At 39.1% G+C, this 20,323-nt stretch overlaps 1 protein-coding gene across 3 annotated transcripts in view; it reads right to left on the minus strand.

The window, feature by feature from the left end:
* NSMAF (neutral sphingomyelinase activation associated factor) overlaps window positions 1–10,280 on the minus strand; it is a 67,853-nt gene extending 57,573 nt beyond the window's left edge. For 2 of the 3 annotated variants that reach the window (XM_036750024.1, XM_036750021.1), the window contains exon 1: window positions 10,033–10,169. In XM_036750024.1, coding sequence (XP_036605919.1) covers window positions 10,033–10,091 — 59 coding nt within the window. In that variant the 5' untranslated portion in view covers window positions 10,092–10,169. Of the gene's footprint in view, window positions 1–10,032 lie in introns of all 3 variants that reach the window. The other variant, XM_036750020.1, reaches the window with a different exon arrangement.
* Between the last annotated feature and the right edge of the window lie 10,043 nt (window positions 10,281–20,323).

The following is a 20,323-nucleotide window of genomic DNA, read 5'->3' on the forward strand; positions in this document are numbered from 1 at the left end:
TATCAAGACAAACAACTAGAGATATCAGAGTTCCTGGGACTGGGGGGGTCCCACTGCTCTCAGCAGTGCTACTCCAAAGTTTTCATGGTGCTCAATCTAGAGCTTTCTTACCTCCCTATTTTCTTTCTCAGGGGGCTTTCTTGTCTTGCTACTTATGGATACAGAGCCTTGATTACACATATTTTTGGTTCTTCTCCAGTCTCTTTGAAAGGCTGTACACTTATTTGCCTAAACTGGTGCTGGATTTGCAGTCAGTCCCCTTTCCTATTGCGTGTGATCTTCTGGCTGAATTTTTATGCAGTTTTGAGGAGGAAAAAAAAATCACTCATTAATATTTCTTGTTCATTATTCTGTCTGGTGCAAATTTCAGATTTCTGCTGTAATAAGGAGAAAAAAAAACGGGGTGGTCTGCCTTACCTCTTGGCTAGAAGTAAAACTGCCATCTCTTTCTTCCCTCCCCTTCCTTACTTCCTGTAGCCTCCAAAATTGAGAGGGAACAAGTATTATGTATATGAAACAGTCTACATTTAAGTCTACATCTAAAGAATTATTGTAGGGATAGTAATATTATATATTTTCATCAGAAATGCTAAAAGGTTTTCTTCCATTACGTTCCTTCTTTCTCTCTGTAGGAATATACTCCATTTTGCAGAATTAAGTCATTCTTGGTTTTAAGATTGTCTTTTTTGCCCTCTGGAACACTGCATTTCAAGATCTCCTCAAATATACTATATTATTGTACATGTAGAAACCAAGTCCTATGTTTAAATATCCTTATCATCAACTCCCAGAAAAACAACAACCACCACTACCTTGTTTTTCTCTAGCTGAAAGGATGAAAAAACATCATTCTTAAGAGTAGGCAGATGTAGAGGATAGAGTGCTGGACTTGGGAGTGAGGCTGCCTGCGTTCAGCTTTCACATTTACTTGCTGTGTGGTCACTGACAAGTTACTTAACCTCTCTGAACCTCAGGTTCCTCATCTGTAAAATAAAGGAGAATACTACCTACACTAGCTATCTTAAAGGAAGAGTTGGGAGGAAAGCACTTAAAGACGTAAAGTGCTACATAAATGTAATTCTTTCTTTCTAGCTTTTCTAAAATCATAATATTTGACCACAGCATTGTTTAAAAGAAAAGAAACACAGAGCACCTGTCATTTAAATTTTATCAAGCATACTATTAATATAATTTTGAATAGTTGCAATTTTACTATCTTGAAAAAAACTCAACATTAAGGAAAAAAATTTAAGGAAAGAAAAATCCTGAACGGAGTCCTCTATTTCCCTGTGGTAACATGTATGGAAAGAGAAGGGGGTGGGGGTGGGGAATGGGATATGGATTAGCTTTTACTTTATACAGAATAAGGAAAATAAAAGCAGATAGGGACATTTATCATGTACAAAGCAAGATACAACACAGTTTTCCTAAAATATAGTCCTTTGTAAACAAAAAGAAAGGTATCCAAGTACCTTCATGTAAGAGTTGGAACCAGTACCCTTATTCCCAGGCCATAGGAATGTGCTAAGTGAGACAGACAACAAAGCAATTCCAACTCTACTGCATATATCTCTGCACTATATCCATATATTATCTACAATGGCTTAATTTTTCCATTTTGATGAGGCTACAGAGGCCTATCTTTATACTTTTCCCCAAATATTCTCATGAAAATCTAATAGAAAGTTGAAGTAAGATACTGAATAATTCTGGAACCATGTCCTGACTTCTCTTAAACCCGGAATTTGATCTCATGGCTTCAGCAGACTAAACTGTATCCTCAAGGAGATACTAACACCCTGAGAACTACAACCAATCATGGCTCATTCAGGCTTTGGCTTATCTAAGTATCACTTTAAATTTATAATAACTGGCATTTATATAGCCAAAGATTTGCTAAGTGCCATACGTACATTATCACTGGACAAGCCAGTAAGGTAAGAACTTCGTTATCCCCATTTTATAGGAAACTGAGGCTAAAGAAGTACTATGCGAAAGTTAGCTATTATCAGTATTGTTAAGTGACTCGCCCAGGGTCAAGTGTTAAAGAAGTTATCTGAGGCAGGATTTGAAATCAGGTCTTTCTAAATCTAACTCCAGCATGCTTTTTGCTTTGCCACCTTGCTACTTAATTTCACAATTTAAGGGCTGTTGTTTTTTTAAAGACTAATACTTCACTACACACAAAACCCTAAATATTATTTGTTTAAAAATCCTTCACCAATCCTCCAACAACAAAAACAACAAAATAGTAGAGAACTCTTCACCTCAAATATCAACTCTCCTGGGGTGATTTCAGATTTAAGGCAGGTAGATGGGAACTGGAATGAGCTTGAGCAATTTGTCCTTCCCAAGCTAACAATGTTTTCCTTACTTTTAAATCCTCCTAAACCTATGAGCACAAAGCCTAATATTTCCTATCCCATTTTCCTCTTCTTTGTCATTTGATTTTGCAAACCCTTTTTAAAAACTGCAGTACGTATGCAAAATCAAAAATTTCCAACTAGAAACATCAGTGAGAATTAGAGTCCAAGTACATGAGGTATGATTCCTATAGCCAGGACCCTCAGGGCAGGCAGGCTCCTACACTCTAAGACAGATGACACTTTGGGTGGCGTTCAAAAGGCCTCACTTGTGTCATCACATCTGCAAGCTATTGCTGTTATAAGCCTCTTTAGGCTGAATCTGTATTCTGAATCATAAACACAAGGCTGCATTTATTAAGTCAGCATTTGAATGCTGACTGTCAGAAGGTCTTTAGTAACATTAAAAGACTTGAAGAACATCAGGAATTTTTGGTAAGGGGTGGCCATAGCTCTAAAGGTGGAAGCATAAACTTAATCTTATAAGAAACAAAATGCCAGAGTAGGGCTCTCTTAGCTTTTCAAACTAGTTGGCATTTATTCAGCACTTTATGGTTTACATGGTGTTTCATTTACATCCTCATAACGATCATGTGAGGTAAGAAATGTAAATGCTATTATCCCCATTGTACAAATGAGGAAACCTAGCTGTCTCAAAGGAGAAGGGAATAAGCATTTATATAATAGCACGTGTGTGCCAGGCACTGTGCTAAATGCTTTGTAAATATCTCATTTGATCCTCATAATAAGTCTTCAAGGTATGTCTGGTTATTATACCTATTTTACAGTTGAGGAAATCAAGGTTAAGTGACTTGTCCAAGATCTCCTAGCTAGTAAGTGTCTGAGCCCACATTTGAACTCAGATCTTCTTGACTCCAGGCCCTGCTCTATCCACTGCACAATCTAGTGCCTGAGAAAGGTGATATAATTCCTACAAGCCATGAGAGCTGTAAAAGCTTTGCTGGAACTGAACCACTGCACCAGAACTGTACATAAATATGAGAACAACTGGTTAAAATATTTGTAGCTTGACTCAGCTTCATAGACGTGGTATGTATAACAAACCATATGGAAGCTGTGATGGTATGCTGGGAGAACTGCATAAAGGTAACCAAGCTATTCTCACATTTAAACTGGTGGTGGATCTAAGGAAAGCAAAATTTACCGGCTATTGAAGAACTCAATTTAATAAGCATACAGTCACTACTAGGAGCTATGCATTGTGCTAGGAGTGATGGCATAAAAACAAAAACATAGTCCCTGCCCTCAAGGAGCTTAAATCCTACTCAGAAGAAACATGTGCAGATATAAGTAAATACCAAATACATACCAAGCAAATATAAAATAATTGCTGGCAGGAGGGAAGATCTAACTACTGGAAGCAAATTCAAGGGGTACTTGAGTTAAGTCTGCATGGTGCCAGAAGCTATATGAGGGGAAGTAAGGGAGCACATTGCAGGCATGGGAAGCCTGTGCAAAGCCATGGAAATAGGAGACAAACAGAAGATGCACAGGGAATGTATGGGAAGCAGTATAAGGAGGCCTGTTTGAATGGAAAGTAGCGTGCATAGGGAGGAGTAATGTGAAATCTGTCTAGAAAGGGGCTGGAGCCAGATGGCAAAAGGCTTTAAATGCCAGAGCAAGTTTCTATTTTTCCTGGTAGCAACAGGGAGCCAATGAAGCTTTCTTAGCAGGTGAGTTCCATGTGCTTTAGGAATATCAATTTTGCAGCTATGTGGATGATGGATTGGAACAGGAAGGGATCATGGGAAGGGAGACCAATTAGGATGCTACTGAAATAGCTCAGGTAAGATGTGAAGAGGGTCTAACTTTGGTAAATGTGATGATGAAGATAACTTTATTCAGTGATCCAGGTGGAGAACTTGGTAGGGAACTATAAAACAGGGAGATTAATATTCTCCTAAAGCATTTTGCAGTGTCATAGAAGATGTCACGTTTCCCTATGACGGTAAGGTTCTTCTCATATTCCTATTTGCAACTGACTCAATTACACTGAGCCCCAGAACCTTACTTAACCTCCACAGAAATACTACAGAGGTTAGATTTACTGTCTATAATAGAAAAATAAGGTAGACTTTTAAAAAATCATATATTACCTGGATTACAATATGGAGTTGGAAAGGTACCCAGTAGAGTTAGTCAGTCAACCAGTATTTCTCAGATGGCAATGAAAATGAACAATAAACTTGGTACATAATTGAGTAATCAGGCTAGAACACATCCAGGAAACCACAGATTACTTGTAAATACTTCAAAGTGCTCACTGCCACAAAAGTCCATCTAACACCAATCTTCTCCTGGCAACTGTATATATTGGCAATCATAGCAGACAACCAATATCATAAGAACCCAAAGAACAACAAAAAGAAAGGCACATGGTGGACCTAGTAGCTTTATTTATTTTATTTATAAGTAGCTAAGAAACTTTTATTTCATGTTTAAATAAAAGTAACTAAAATTTTTAAATGGTATTAAGATCTGGTATTGCAGACCTACATAACTGGGAAACGAGTTGCTTCAGTCATAGAGCAAGAATGAAACATGGCGGGCAGCACTGGCTCTAACACTGTGTGATCTTGGGCAAATTACTTAACCTAGACTCTAAGCCTCAGCCTCTTCAACTGTAAAATAGAAATAATATTTGGACTACACCCACATAGTTATTGTGAGGACAGTGTTTTCAAATGTTAAGATATCATGTGAATGTTTTATTATTTCTATTGTGGCAACAATAGAAGGAATGATCTGCATATCAAAAAAGTTTTATAAACTATGAAGTGCCACATTAGTGTGCTATTATTTTCAAAGCAGTAAGAGAACAACCAAAATACCAAGTCAGATCATTAAAAATTATAGTAAATTATTTTAAAGTACTACAGGGCAAATTTTAATATTCACTTTTTTGACACTGATTACCAGCTACTGAACAAGGAATATATGACTTGCCGTGCCCTTTCCTAAAAGGAAGCAATCAAATTCCAAGTGATATCAGGAAACTCCCCAGCAGAAAGAGCATTTATGATCTAATCTTTTCTTCTCCTTCCCCTACACCTGAAGACAACAATACATTTAAAGACAGAACCTTTTTATGATTAATAAAACCTAATTACCTAAATTAAAAAAAATCTTTCTTGGAAAAAATTTTTTAAAACTTTTTATTTCATCTTTTAAAATATTTTAAAATGAAATTTTAATTTTAATGTTGCTAACACCCACATCAAGACAAGTGTCATTTATACATCTCATCACAGAGAGGGAAAATTCCTTATAATATGGGAGGTTAAATTCTAGTGCTTAATCTCCTAAAGCCAAAAAGCCACTTAATAGTGCCTAGGGAGAAAAAGAAGAAAGGGAATAGGTAAAAATTTCAAGAACTCTGCATTGAGCACAGATGTCACACTGTATTTTGAAAACTTTTATAATTATTCTTTTCTTTCACATACATAATGCAGCTTTGTTGGCCTCTCTTGATCAAAGAAAGGCATGTGATTAGCCAGTAGCATCCAAGAGACAAATGCAGTACTCACAAAAAGAGCATCATCTTGTAAAATGATCTCTCTCATGTTTCCTGTTACCTTTCTTAAGATTGATGACACAGATCCCTAAAATTAATAAGCAAAACCTGCATAGGTTTCTCTCACCACAGACACACACACACACACACACACACGCACATGCAAGTACACACAAGAAATATCCCTACTTGGACAAAAAGTTAATTTTTTTCACAGGAGAAGGAAGGTCAAAATAGGTCCAGAGCAGAAGGAACTGAACAATAACCACAAAACTTTTTTTATTGAGAATTGAATGAATCAGTAGATGAAGCATACAGATTAGGGTCAAAAACTGAAACATAACACTCAGTCTCTGTTTCTACATGGCTGTATGACTCAGGTGGGTCATTTGAACCTTTGCACTAAAGTGAGAATAACAATACAGACAAAGATGTTAGGTTGTCTGTGATAATTAATGGCTGCACAGCTGCACAACACTTTTAATGTATCAAATGCTCTTAAAAAGCATTAATAATGACAGGTATGAGAATGGACTTGGAGTCAGACACTCTGTACACTAACTAGCTATGTGACCACGGGCAAAGCCTTTACGGTCTCTGAGCCTCAGTTTCCTCATCTATAGAGATAACACAACTTGTCCTATATACTGGGGGAAAAAACTTTACAAACAATGATCTCATTTGACATGAACATCAATTATTTTTATTACAAGGTTTCAAAAAGAGAATTCATAGTGTTCAGAGAAAGGACAGGTAGTTAAAAGGATGCCATGGACTAGACTTCTCCAAGGTAAGCAAACCCAGAAGGATAGTGCTCAAAAGTGAAATTCTAAAGACATGAAGAGTATAGAACATAATTTAAGAGCAAGGACTATTTACTCTTTTCTTTTCCTTTTTATTCCCAGCACCTGGCACACTGACTTACATATAAATGTTTTGCTGAGTTGTTTAATTTAATTTTGGCCTAAGCAGATACTGCTGGAGAAAGGGATTGCCAGACATTTGTGATCTCAGGCTCCTATGAAATACTTGAGGCAGGGTCCACATACTCTGTAATTCTATTCTCTTCTTTAAGGAACTTTATTTAGGCACAGGGTAGTAAATACAATCTAATGTTGCTTAACCTTGCTGGGGGGGCGCCTCACCGATCCTCAGTAATTCTTCCACTCATCTTTCATCGACTCCTAATAAGATTTTCTATAGCTATTCTTCTAAATCTTTTCCACTCCCCTAAAAATTTCCAACTCCCAACCTCACTCTCAACTGGTGTAACCACTTCTATTTTACTGAGGTCATCTGGCATGAGGTTCCTCAACTCCCCTCCTCCATCCCTCAAAAGTTCTCCATATTGCTAACTTTTCCTCTTATTCTTAAGGGGATTTGAAACATATAAACTGCTTTTCTCCCAATAACCTGGGAGCTAGAGCACTATTATACTCATTCTACACATGAGGAAATTAAGACCAGGAGGCTAAGTGACTTATCCAAGGTAACAGATAACTAAGTCTTAGGATTCTAACCCAGGTCTAGTGCCCTTCTATACTTTACTACTGCTCACTTTCCCTTCAGTCTCAAAGTAAACAGTTTTCTTCCTTTCCAGGGCCAACCTCTCCTCCTGGGCCCTCAATTCATCATTGCTCCCCTTTCCTCTCTTCCCTCTTTGGTCTCTCTACCTCTATTTCAGGTGGTTCTTAACGTGGAGCATGTTTAATATTTTAATAATTATATTTTAATTCAACTGAGAAGGGCTTTACCAGACTGCCAGAGGGGGTCCATGTCACACACACAAAATTAAAAACCCCTGCTCTACTGCTTCTATGCTTGGGTTTCTGCAATATGGGGGTGGTGGTGAAGAATCTGCCTTTGACCCTGATGCCTCATTTGTCTGTCAAGACATTACAAACTTCTGGTTCTGTTTCTACTTTCTTGATTCTCCTGGTTTTTTTTTCTTTAGCTCCTCTTCCTGACTCCTTAATGGAGGGTTGTTCCACAAGGCTCCACAAAGTCTCTATCTTTAACCTTTCTCTTCACAAATGCAATAATCTCTGTAAAGAAGACTGCAAACTTTAAAACTCTATATAAATGCCAGTTATTATTTATTACTCTTTACCCTTCTACTGTCTTCCTTGGGGATCTCATTTTCTCCTACTGCTTCAACTATCTTTTATGCACAGGCTGTCCAAATTCAGACCTTCAATCCAAACTAACCTCCTGGATTCCCAAACTGCATTTCCAACTGCCTATACCACCTACATATCCAAAGTGGAACCATTATCTTTTCCCTTCTGTTTTGTTTGGTTATCTCATCAGCTCCCACGGATTCAAGTATTGTCTCTACGGAGATGATTCTCAGATCTATTTAGCCAACCCTAAACTTTCTTCTGACCTTCAGTCTTGCATCTTTCTTTTGCCATCTTTTTGCAAACTTTGACATCATATCTTAAATTCAACAAATCTAAAACTTCTGAAATCATTAATATTCCCCTCAAACCCTCCCCTCTTCCTAACTTCCCTATTACTGCTGAGGGCATCGCTACCCTCCCAGTCACAATCCCAGGCTCACTACCGAGGTATTATCTTTCACCCCATCCTCTGCCCCATATCCAATCAGTTGCCCTGTCCTATTGATTCCCCCTTCACAAGATTTCCCATATACTTCTATTTCCTCCTGTGTCACTGCCGCTACCCTGGGACAGCCCCTCATCACCTCACACCAGAAGCATTGCAATAGCCTGCTGGTTAGCTTCACTCCGAGTCTTAACCCACTCCAGGCCATTCTCCACCCAGTTATCAAATGATTTTCATGAAATGCTGATCTGACCATGTCACCCTGCAATTTAATCTCCAGTGGCTCCTTATTACTTCCAAGATCAAATGAAAAATTGTTTGGCTTTTAAAGCCCTTCATAATTTGGATCCTTCCTACCTTCCCTGTCTTCTTACACTTTAATTCCCCCAATGTATTCTTCACCCAGTGACATTGACCTCCTTACTGTTTCTTGAACACAGAACATCCCATCTCCCTACTCCACCCAGACTGTACCCCAAGCCTACAACTTCCTCCTTAGCAATTCCACTTTCTTCCTTCACTAGCTTCTTTCAAGTCTCAGCTAACGTTCCACCTTCTGCTAGAAGCCTGTCTCAGTCCTTCCTTGATTTCGGTGCCTTATCTATGAGATTATCTCCAATTCATCCGGGATCTATCTTGTTTGTACCCAGCTGTTTCCATGTTATCTCCCTATTAGACTGTAAGCCAATCGACGAGGCTTTTTTTCCCAGCTTTTTTGCCTTTCATGTTATCCCCAACACTCAGCACAACGCCTGGCACATAGCAGTCGGTAACAAATCCTTGCTGACTTGACTTGCATGACAGCCAGATTCGGAGTCTGAGGTTTGGGGTTCCAATTTCATTACCGCTCTCAGATCCTGAACAAATCACTTCAGCCCTGTGGGAATCAGTTCTAAAACGAGGGAACTGGGTGAGAAAACTTCCAAGGTCCCTCCGGGCTCAATCTAGGATGCTATCACCACCCCGGGGCGTTTAAAGGCGTCTGCTTTGGGTTAAGAGGGGGGACTCGGGGCTGCGTGGCTCCAACTCCCTGAGACCACTGACCCCCTGCTGGGCACACCCCTACAGCCTGCCCCCAGAGCAAGGGGCAGCTTTGAACTAAGAAGCAAATATCTCCAAGATTTTAAAAAAATCACCCTCCAAACTTTGACCTGCTCGCAGGCTGACACTTTTCATCCCGGTATGTACTGGACCATTCATTCTAGGGAGGGGGGAGGAAAGGCCAGGAAGGCAAGTGGGGAGAGCGGCGGCCTCCAGGTGTAGGGGGCAGGTGCGCAGAGGCTCCACTCCCAGACCTAGAGAAGAGGTCTCTCGTCCCCGCCCCCCAGGCAAGGCCTGCCGGGTTCCGGGGGTGGGGGGAAGGAGGGCGGTCCTGGGGGAGGGGGCAACCAGAGAACGAGTCCTCCCCCTCCCCCGGCCTCTCTTCCGGGTTCTAGGGCCGCGTGCAGGCCGCCGGGCAGACAGGTCACGTCGAGGCCTCCTCTGCCCCCAAGCCCCGGCCTCCGGCCCAGTCCCCCCTCCCCTCGCCTCCGGCCCCCTGCACTCCCGGCCCGGAAGGTCACTCACCGCTCCTTGGAGTAAAGCTGCAGCTGCTGCTCTCGCTGCTTCTTGCGAATGAAAGCCATGGTAGTCTGGGCTTGGGGCCCCCTCGAAGAGCCCCGGAGCGACCGGAGGCCAGCTGAGGAAGATGCCGCAAGCCGCCCTCCCGCGGCGGGCGTGCGGACCCGGGGAGGGAGAAGAAGGTGGTGCTTGTAACTCCCTCCCCCCTCCCTCCCCGGACGTCTTCGGTCGCGCCGGCTGGCGCCCCGCCCTCTCAGCTCGCAGGCGCGCACGCGCGCAGTCTCTGGCACCCTTTCTCTGCTCTACTCTGGCCGGGCAGCGGGGAGTCTCAGCGGGTGGCTGCTGTGCCCTTTGTGCGCATGTTTGAGGCAGCGAGAGCGCGAGGCTGTCCCAGCTTACCTCGGGGAGGAATTGGGGGGACGGTCATCGCCGAAGTCGGGGTCGAGGGCACGTATCGGTCTGGGGAATCCCTGCTAGGAGGGGCTCCCTGGTTTTCAGGTGGCAGACACGCGTGGCCTCGGTCCCAGTCCCCTTCCTACTAAAGCTCGGAGCTTTCGGAGAAAGGTGCTATGGCATAAAAAAAGATGTTTATAATTCCAACTACTGCTATGCCGTGTTTTTATTCATATTTATAGCATACTTTCCCCGGTAACATTCTCCCTCTCCCTCTGTAACTTTTTTTTAATGTATTGCACACTCGGGAATTTTAGTGACGTTTAGGGACCCCTTCTCGCAAGTTTTTAAATGTATAAGATAAAAACATAATATTATAAAGAAAACCAATTCTATTGGCATAAAGTTTTCAAAATAGGTTTTTAAAAAGTTAATGGAACCCCAGGTTAGGAAGCTCGTTCTAGAAGATGGATAGTGACTTACAGGGGAAGTTTTGAAGCCACCTTTTAAAATCAAAATTACCTTTGGGAGATCACTTCATAGATTGCTGCCTCCTTCTTGGTTGTAAACACAGTTGATCACATAAACAAGCAACCTCAGAGGAAGCCAGTTAAGAGGACCCCCATTGGATTTCTGGGAAATAAAACTAGAGATTATTTCGTGCAGTTGGATGGACAGCCTACAGAGGGTGTCCCTAAGCATGTATATCCGGAGCAGATAATACAAATGGACAAGTAGGATTCAGAATTGAACAGGAAAACAGGATGGGTTATACCTTTGGGAAATTGCAGAGCTCCCCAAACTTTCCCTAGAAACAAACTCCACTCTTTAAAAAAAAAACATTTTTATTAATGTTTTTAAAAAATCATAGTTTGTTTTTATTTTTCATATCAGTTTCCCCAGTAACTTCCTCCCTCTCCCAGAAAGCAATCGCATATAATAGTAGTTTTTCTAAGTGGAAAAAATGAATGGAAAAAGTCTGGAAATATGTGCAAAGGGCAACATTTGTGGACCTCTCACCTCTGCAAAAGGGTGAGGTGAAAGTCTTTTCCTATCTTCTTTTGAGCCACGTTTGTTCTTTTATAATTTTGCAACATTAATTTTTAATTTTAGTGTGTTGTGGCTCTTTCCATTCACATTTTTGTAATCATTGTCTACATTGTTTCCTTGGCTCTGCTTACTTTGTTCTACATTAGTTCACATAGTACTTTTCATACCTCTCTTTATCACATTCATTGGTTTCTTAGCACACTAATATTTACTTACATTCATATACTACGATTTGTTCAGCCATTCCCCAATCCATGGGTATCTACTTTTTCCCCCATTTCTTTTCTATCACAAAGTACTTCTATAAATATTTTGATATACATGGGGCCTTTTTTTTTTTAATCAATGGCCTTCCTTGGATATGATAAGCTCAATAATGGAATCTCAGAGTCAAAGGGTACGGACATTTTCATCACTTTGCATAATTCCACATTCCTTTCTGAAATAGTTATTCTGCTTCACAGCTACACCAGTAAGGCATTAATATGCCATTCTTCCCACAGTCCCTCCACATTGACTATTTCCATGTTTTTCCTCTTTACTAATTTGCAGGATTTTGAGGTGCAACATCAGGGTTGTTTTGATCTGTATTTCTCTTAGTGATCCGAAGTACTCTTTCAGGTAGTTGTTAATAGTTTGTAATTCTTTTGAGAGCTCCATGTTCATATCCTTTGACCACTTATCTGTCTACATACATATATGTACACATGTATATTTACATACATACACATTACATATCTATCTTTTAAATGTTTACATATCTTTCATACCAACCCCTTATGAGAAAAAATTGACATTTTTTTCACTATTTGTTTTCTTTCTTCTCTCACATGCATTAATTTTGTCTGTACCAAAGCTTTAGTTTCATGTAATCAAAGTGATGTATTTTACTTTTTGTAATTACTTCTGTCCCTTGTTTGTTTAAAAATACACATGCTACTTACAGAACTGGGAGACATATGATCTGCTTCTCTTCTAATTTTTCCATAATATGATTGTTAATATTTTTAAAATTTAAGTTTTCAACATTAACTTTTATAAGATTTTGAGTTCCAAATTTTTCCCCTTCCTTCTTCTCCCCCCTTCCCAAGACAGCATGCAATTTGATGTAAGCTATCCATGTACAATCACATTAAACATATTTCCACATTGATCATGTTGTAAAAGAAGAATCAGAACAAAAGGGGAAAACCACAAGAAAGAAAAAAAAAAGAAAGGATGTGGATAGCATTTTCCATTATGAGCCTTTTGGAATTCTCTTAGATCATTGTATTCCTGAGAAGAGTCAAATCTATCAAAGCTGGTGATTGCACAATGTTACTCTTATTGTGTACAATGTTCTTGTTCTGCTCACTTCACTCAGCATCAGTTCATTCAAGTCTTCTCAGGTTTTTCTGAAACTTGCCTGCTCGTCATTTCTTATAGAACAAGAGTATTCCATTTCATTAATATACAACTTGTTCAGCCATTCCCCAATTGATGGGCATCCCCTCAATTTCCAATTTTTTGCCACCACAAAATGAGCTGCTATAAATATTTTTGTACAGTGTACATTTTTGTACATTTTCTTTTTTATGATCTCTTTGGGATACAGACCTAGTAGTGGTATTGCTGGATCAAAGGGTATGTACAGTTTTATAGCCCTTTGGGTGTAGTTCCAAATTGCTCTCCAGAATGGTTGGATCAGTTCACAACTCCACCAATAATGCATTAGTATTCCAATTTTCCCACATCTTCTCCAACATTTATGTGATTGTTAAAATTAAAGTCATATACCATTTAGAACATATTTTGAAATATGACATAAGGTGTTGGTATAAGCTTAATTTCTGCCAAAATTCTTTCCAATTTTCCCAATAGTTTTTATGAAATAGGGAATTCTTTCCTAAGTAATTTATATTTTCAGGTTTATTGGACACTGGATTATTGAATTCTATTGTTTCTGATTGTCTATTGTCTAGTCTTTTCCATTGATTTACTTTTGTTTTTTAACCAATACCAGATAGTTTTGATGACTGCTGCTTTGTAATATTTTGAAGTCTGGAAGTATGATTCCACCTTGGTTATCTACTTCTCATAATTTCTCTTGATATTCTAGATCTTTCATTTTTTCCAAGTGAATTTTATATTACTTTATCAAGCTCTATGAATTATCCTTTTGATCATTTAATTGGCATTAAAAATGTAAATTAATTTTGGTAGTATTGTCATTTTTTTATTTTATTGACGCAGCCCAACCATGAGAACTATATATTCCTTCAGTAATCTAAATTGTTTTATTTCTTTAAGAAGCACTTTATAATTGGATCTATATTTTTGTGTGTCTTTGTAGATTGATCCTCATATGTTTATGCAATTAGTAGTTACTTTGAGTGATAGTTCCTTTTCTATTACTGCCTCTTAGATTTTACTATCATATAGAAATGTAATTGATTTTTGAGGGTTTAGTTTTGTAGCCACAACTTTGTGGAAAGTATTAAATATCTTGATTAGTATTTTTGCTGATCCTCTAGGATTTTCAAGTAAGCCATCAAATCATCAGCAAATAGGTAACTTTCATCTCATTTTTACCTATCTTTGTGCTTTTAATTTCTTTCTCTTTTCCTACTGCTATTAGCAGCATTTCTAGGACTTTACCAAATAAAAGTGGAAAGAGTGGGTATCCTTCATTATATTTTGGAAAAGGTTCTAGTGATCCCATTGCATATTATACTTCCTTTTTTTCATTTTTTCATTTAACTTTTCAGTTCTGAATTCTCTTCCTCTTCTTCCCTGCTCCCCTACTCACTGAGAAGAAAAACAAAATAGAATATTAATTTATATGGTTATGTGAAACAATTTCCACATTAGTCCTATCCAAACAGAAAGAGGGAGAGAGAGAAAGAAAAGAAAATATGCTGTGTGCTGTACTCTGAGTTTATCTGCTCTCAATCTACAGGTGGATAGCATGATTCATCACAAGTCCTTTGGAATTATGATTGATCATTGTGCTAGTCAGAGCTACTAAGTCTTTCAAAGTTGATTATCTTTACAATATTGATTTTATTACATAAATTTCTCTTCCAGTTTTCGCTTCACTTTCCATCAGTTCGTACAAGTGTTCCCGGATTTTTCTGGAACCATTTTATCATTTCTTACATCTCAGTAGTATCTCATCATATTCATATTATATAACTTCTTCAGCCATTCCCCATTTGATAGGTGTCTTCTCCGTTTCTAGTTCTTTCTCTACAAAAAGAACTGCTAGAAATACTTTGTATATATAGGGCCTTTTCCTCTTTTCTTGATCTCCTTGAGGTGTAGACCAAGTATCAGTATTGCCGGGTCAAAGAGTACGTATAATTTAATAGCTTTGGGGGCATAGTTCCAAAGTGCTTTCCAGAATGGTTCAAAGAATTCAAAGCTCCAGCAACAATGCATTATTGTGCCTGTTTTCACTCAGCTCTTCTAGCGTTTGTCATTTTCTGTTTTTGTCATCTTAACCAGACAGAAGTGGTACCTCAAAATTTTTAAAAATTTTACATTTCTCTAATTATTCATGATTTAGAACATTTTTTTTCTATGACCAGATGCCTGGGAGGTCTTCCTCTGAAAACTTTTTATTCATATCCACTGACCCATTATCAATTGAAAAAATAAGACTTTTATTAATTTGATTCACTTCCTTAAATTTCTTACAAATGATATCTTTATCAGAGAAACTTGCTACAAAACTTCCCCCCACCCTCCAGTTTTCATGCTGATCTTCTAATTTTATATGAATTGATTTAGTTTGTACAAAAACTTTTTAATTTTATGTAATCAGAAGTTTCCCATTTACCTTCCATGAACCTTTCTATTTCATGTTTATTCATGAGTCTTCCCCATCCATAGATCTGATAGGTAATTTCTTTCATGCTCTGCTAATTTGTTTATGATTTTGCCCTTTCTGTCTAAATCACATACAGATTTGGAGTTTGTCCTGGCATGTAGTAAAAGATGTTGGTTAGCATTTAATTTTGGCCACAGTCTTCCAAGTAGTTTTTTTTTCAAACAGTTAAGTATATGCTACACTACCATACTAATCTATTCCCCTAATTAACCTGTTTTTTTTTATCCAGACAAAATTATTTAGAAAATTAAAGCTTTATTGTATAGTTTGAGATCAGTTATTATGAGGGTTCTTTCCTTCTCATTTTTCTTCTTTGTTGTTATTGATCTTTTGTTTCTCAGATAAATTTTGTTATTTTTTCTAGCTCTCTAAAGTAATCCTTTGGCAGTTTGATTGGTATGGCATTAAATGCTTTTTTTATTACCCTAATTTTTTCTTTTGGAGGGGGGAAGGCAATTGGGGTTAAGTGACTTGTCCAAGGTCACGCAACTAGTAAGTGTCAATTGTCTGAGGCCAAATTTGAACTCAGGTCCTCCTGACTCCAGGGCCGGTGCTCTATTCACTGCACCACTTAGCTTCCCCTAAATGCTTTTATTTTTAAATAGATAATTTTTATATTATTAAAAATGGTCCCCCCCGCCTGTGCTGTGTAGAATTTTTAGCATAAATGAGTGTTGTACTTTGTTAAAGGCTTTTGCTTTCTTTTTCTTTTTTCTTTCATGTGGGTTTGGATGTTTTTGTTTTTAATATGATTGATTGTGTTGACTGTTTTGCCAATGTTGAACCATCCTTCTGTCCTTGACATAAGTCCAAATTGGATATAATGAATGATTTCCTGGGTTAGTTGCTGTAGTCTGTTTGATAGAATTTTATTTAAAATTTATGCCAATCTTTTTAATACCATTATGCGATCAGTATTCTTCTATGGCTTTAAGACATGACTGCCCTCTTTTTTGATTCTTGTTATAAGCACAGTTCAACTGAGTAGGGGTAGGTAGGTGGATATATTCTGAAATGCAGGTAATACAAAAATGAAAATGTCAATAAAAAGAATTTTAAGACACTGAACATAATTTCTGAAGAAATGAAAATTAGCATCACAGGGCAATGAAGAAGGAAAGGAAGCTGTGACAACATTTTGCAAAAAAGAACTTCAAAGAAGTAAAAAGAGTAAAAGATGTCATCAGAGCAATGAATGACAGAATCTTCCTAAGACAATTCAAATGGAAGTGATTCAGTTTTCCAGCATGGCGCTGTTAGACTGTCCAGGTTTCACAGGCATACAACAATGAGGTCAGCACCACAGCTCTGTAGACTTTCAGTTGGGTAATCAGTCTAATACCTCTTCTCTCCCATACTTTCCTTCAGAGCTCTGGCAGTACGTGTGTCAACCTCATTATCAATGCGTACATACCTGGAAAGTACACAGCCAAGGTAAGTGAACTTATCCACAGCACTCAAAATTTGTCTATTTGCTGTAAACTGATGGTTTCACGTATGGATGGTGTGGTGGTGGCTAATGGAGCACCTGTGTTTTCTTGGTGTTAATTGCTAGGCCAAAATTAGCACAAGCAGTAGAGAAGTGATTCATACTTTGCTGCATCTCAGCTTCAGAGGCTGCATTTGCATCTGCAAACAGGAAATCATGCACCAGTACTCCCTCCAGTTTGGTCTTGGCTTATGGTCTTTTCAAGTTGAAGAATTTACCATCAGTGCAGTAGCTGACCTTGATGCCATGTTCATCCTCATTGAAAGCATTTGACAACATGGCTGAAAACATCATGCTAAAAAGCATGGGAGCAAGCATACAGCCTTGTTTCACTCCATTGGTGACTGGGAAGGCATGAGAGCATTGTCCACTATCTAGAATCCAGGCAAGCACACTGTCATGAAATGGATGTACAATAATAATGAACTTCTCCAAGCAACCAAATTTTGACATAATTTTCCATAAGTCCTCATGACTGACAGTATCGAAGGCCTTGGTCAGATCTACAAATATTGAGTACAGACCTCTGTTCTGCTCTTGGCATTTCTCCTGGAGTTGTCAGGCAGCAAACACTATTGATTGTTCCTTGGCCCTTTCTGAAGCCACACTGGCTCTCAGGTAGATGACCATCTTCCAGGTGAAAAATAAGCCTACGAAGGAGGACTCTGACAAGAATCTTGCCAGCAATGACTGAGAGAGAGAACCCTCCACCCGCCCCCCCCCCCCCCCGGGCACAGGATGATCTATTTCCTTTACCTCTATAGAGATGGATAATGGACCCATCCTTGAACTCCTGGGGGATAACCACCTCTTGCCATATAACCTGGAAAATTTCAGCTTTTGTATGAGCAATGAACCCCCCCCACCTTGTAAATCTCAGTTGAAATAGAATCAGCACTAGGTGCTTTGCCACATGAAAGGAGCCTAATGGCATTCAAAACCTCTTCTTCAGTTGGAGCTTCAGCTATGGAGGGATTGACTTCTACCTGAGGTAAACGGTCAATGGCCTCAGCATTGATTGATGATAGTCTGTTGAGAACACTATGGAAGTGTTCAGCCCATCTCTCCAGGATGAGTCCTTATCACTAATCAATGTGGCTCTGTCAGCACTGAGTAGTTGAGATGCACCATAAGTCTTTGACCCATAAATAGCCTTCAGAGCATCATAAAAGCACTTTGGATTGTTACTATTAGCATAAAACTGAATTTCGTCTGCCTTCTTGCTGAGCCAAGAATTCTTCATCTCTCTAAGCTTTGCTTGTACTTCACTTTTGATGGAATTAAATGCTGCCTTATTAGAGATGAATGAACTACCCTGCTGGTAAACCCTCTGGAGTTCTTGTTTTTCATTTAGCAGCTTCTAAATTTTCCCATCATTTTCATCAAACCAGTCTTGTTTTTTGTGAGTGTTCTGACCCAGACGAGCAAATGCAGTGCTATCCCCCAAATCTCTGAAAGCTGTCCACTCCTTTTCTGCTCCACTGTTGCCAACTGTGTGTTGGCTCAACTCTCCCTCCAAGTTAGCAACAAACTGTTTCTGCTAAGAGAAGAGTTCTAATTTGTTGACATTAATTCTTCAGATAGTCATTTTGCTTTGGGGCAACTGCTTTTGTTGAATTCAAATATTTAGCTTGGAAAGGATAAGTCAATGATTAGTCGAGCACTTTGCACCACACATTGCCTTCATCACTCTCACATCCTGTCTGTTTCTTCTTCTTACAATCACATAGTCTATTAAAGGTCAATATTTGCTGTGAGGGGGCATCCATGAAGTTTTATTGCATTTAGCTAAACAGAAGACAGTGCTGGTGATGAGAAGGTCATAAGATGCACAAGTCTTCAGTAGTAAGTGATCATTCTCATTGCTGTTTCCAATTCCATTCCTCCCTAGGACTCCCTGCCAAGTCTGGTAGTCTGAGCCTATTCTAGCATCAAAGTCATCCAGAATTATAAGCTTGTCTTTTGGCACATTGACTGATGATAAGGGTCTCCAGGTCTTCGTAAAATTTTTCTTTGACCTCATCAGGGTCTGTCATGTTGGGAGCACAGGCCCTGATGATGGTGGCATGACATTTTCCTGCAAGTGGCAACTGCATTGTCATGAGCCTGTCATTCACTCCTTTTGGCAGGCATACGCACTTGTTGACAGATTAGTTTTGATTGCGAAACCTATGCCAGCTACACGGTACTCCCTTTTATTGCAACCACTCCAGAAAAACATGTATCCAGCTCCAACTTCAATAAGTTAGTCATCATATGCCAGCCTTGTTTCACTCAGGGCTGCTATTTGGATGTGATAACTGCTGAGTTCTCTTATAACAAGAGCTGTTTGTCTTCAGATCTGCTGGATTTTGTGTTGTCTGTAAGTGTGCACATATTCCATGTGCCAGTGGTGAGTGGAATTATCTTTGTAGACATTTTTTGTACATTTTTTTTGTGTTTCGACTGCAGAGTGGGATTCCCTGCTTGCTGCAGTAATCAGGCCAGAGCTGGGTAAGCAGACATTTTAAGGTCACCTTTTCTTCTTTTTTTTAAGTTTTTAAAAAATTTTATTTATTTTCCATTTTCAATATTTATTTCCATAAGTTTTAAATTTTCTCTCCCTCCCCGCAAGACGACATGCAATCTGATATACATGCGCTCTACACATACATTTCTATTCAACACATTTTCACATTAGTCATGTTCCATAGAAGAATTATAATGAATGGGAGAAACCACAAGAAAGAAAACAAAACAAAAGAGAAAAGAGTCTGCTCCACTCCGCATTCTGATTCCATAGTTCTTTCTCTGGATATGGATGGCATTTTCCATCATAGGTCCTTTGGAAAAGTTTTAGGTCCCTGAATTGCTGAGAAGGGCTAAGTCTATCAAAATCAGTCCTCACACAGTGTGCTATTACTATGTACAATTGTCTCCTGGTTCTGCGCACTTCACTCAGCATCAGTTGATAGAAGTCTTTCCTGAAGTCCGCCTGTTCATCATTTCTTATAGCACAATAGTATTTGTATACATTCATATGCCATAACTTGTTCAGCCATTCCTCAATTGATGGACATCCCCTCAATTTTCAATTCTTGGCCACCACAGAAAGAGCTACTATAAATATTTTTGTACATGTGGGACCTTTTCCCATTTTTATGATCTCTTTAGGATACAGCCCTAGAAGCACTATTGCTGGGTCAATTTTTATTGCCTTTGGGCATAGTTCGAAATTGCTCTCCAGAATGGTTGGATCAGCTCATAGCTCTACCAACAATGAATTAGCATTCCAACTTATCCACATCTTCTCCAGCATTTATAATTTTCCTGTTTTGTCATGTTAGCCTATCTGGTAGGTATAAGGTGATACCTCAGTAGGACACCTTTTCTAGCCCCTTCCTTACATCAGGAGGTGAGCAGTGTGATCCTCAAAAGGCTGCTCAGATATCCAGGGGGCTGCTGCTTCCAGTGAGAAATGACCCTATGGCCTCGGCTGCCTGTGTGCAGGATTG

The sequence above is a fragment of the Trichosurus vulpecula genome, chromosome 1 (assembly GCF_011100635.1).
Source record: "Trichosurus vulpecula isolate mTriVul1 chromosome 1, mTriVul1.pri, whole genome shotgun sequence".
In the NCBI taxonomy this organism is placed as follows: domain Eukaryota; kingdom Metazoa; phylum Chordata; class Mammalia; order Diprotodontia; family Phalangeridae; genus Trichosurus; species Trichosurus vulpecula.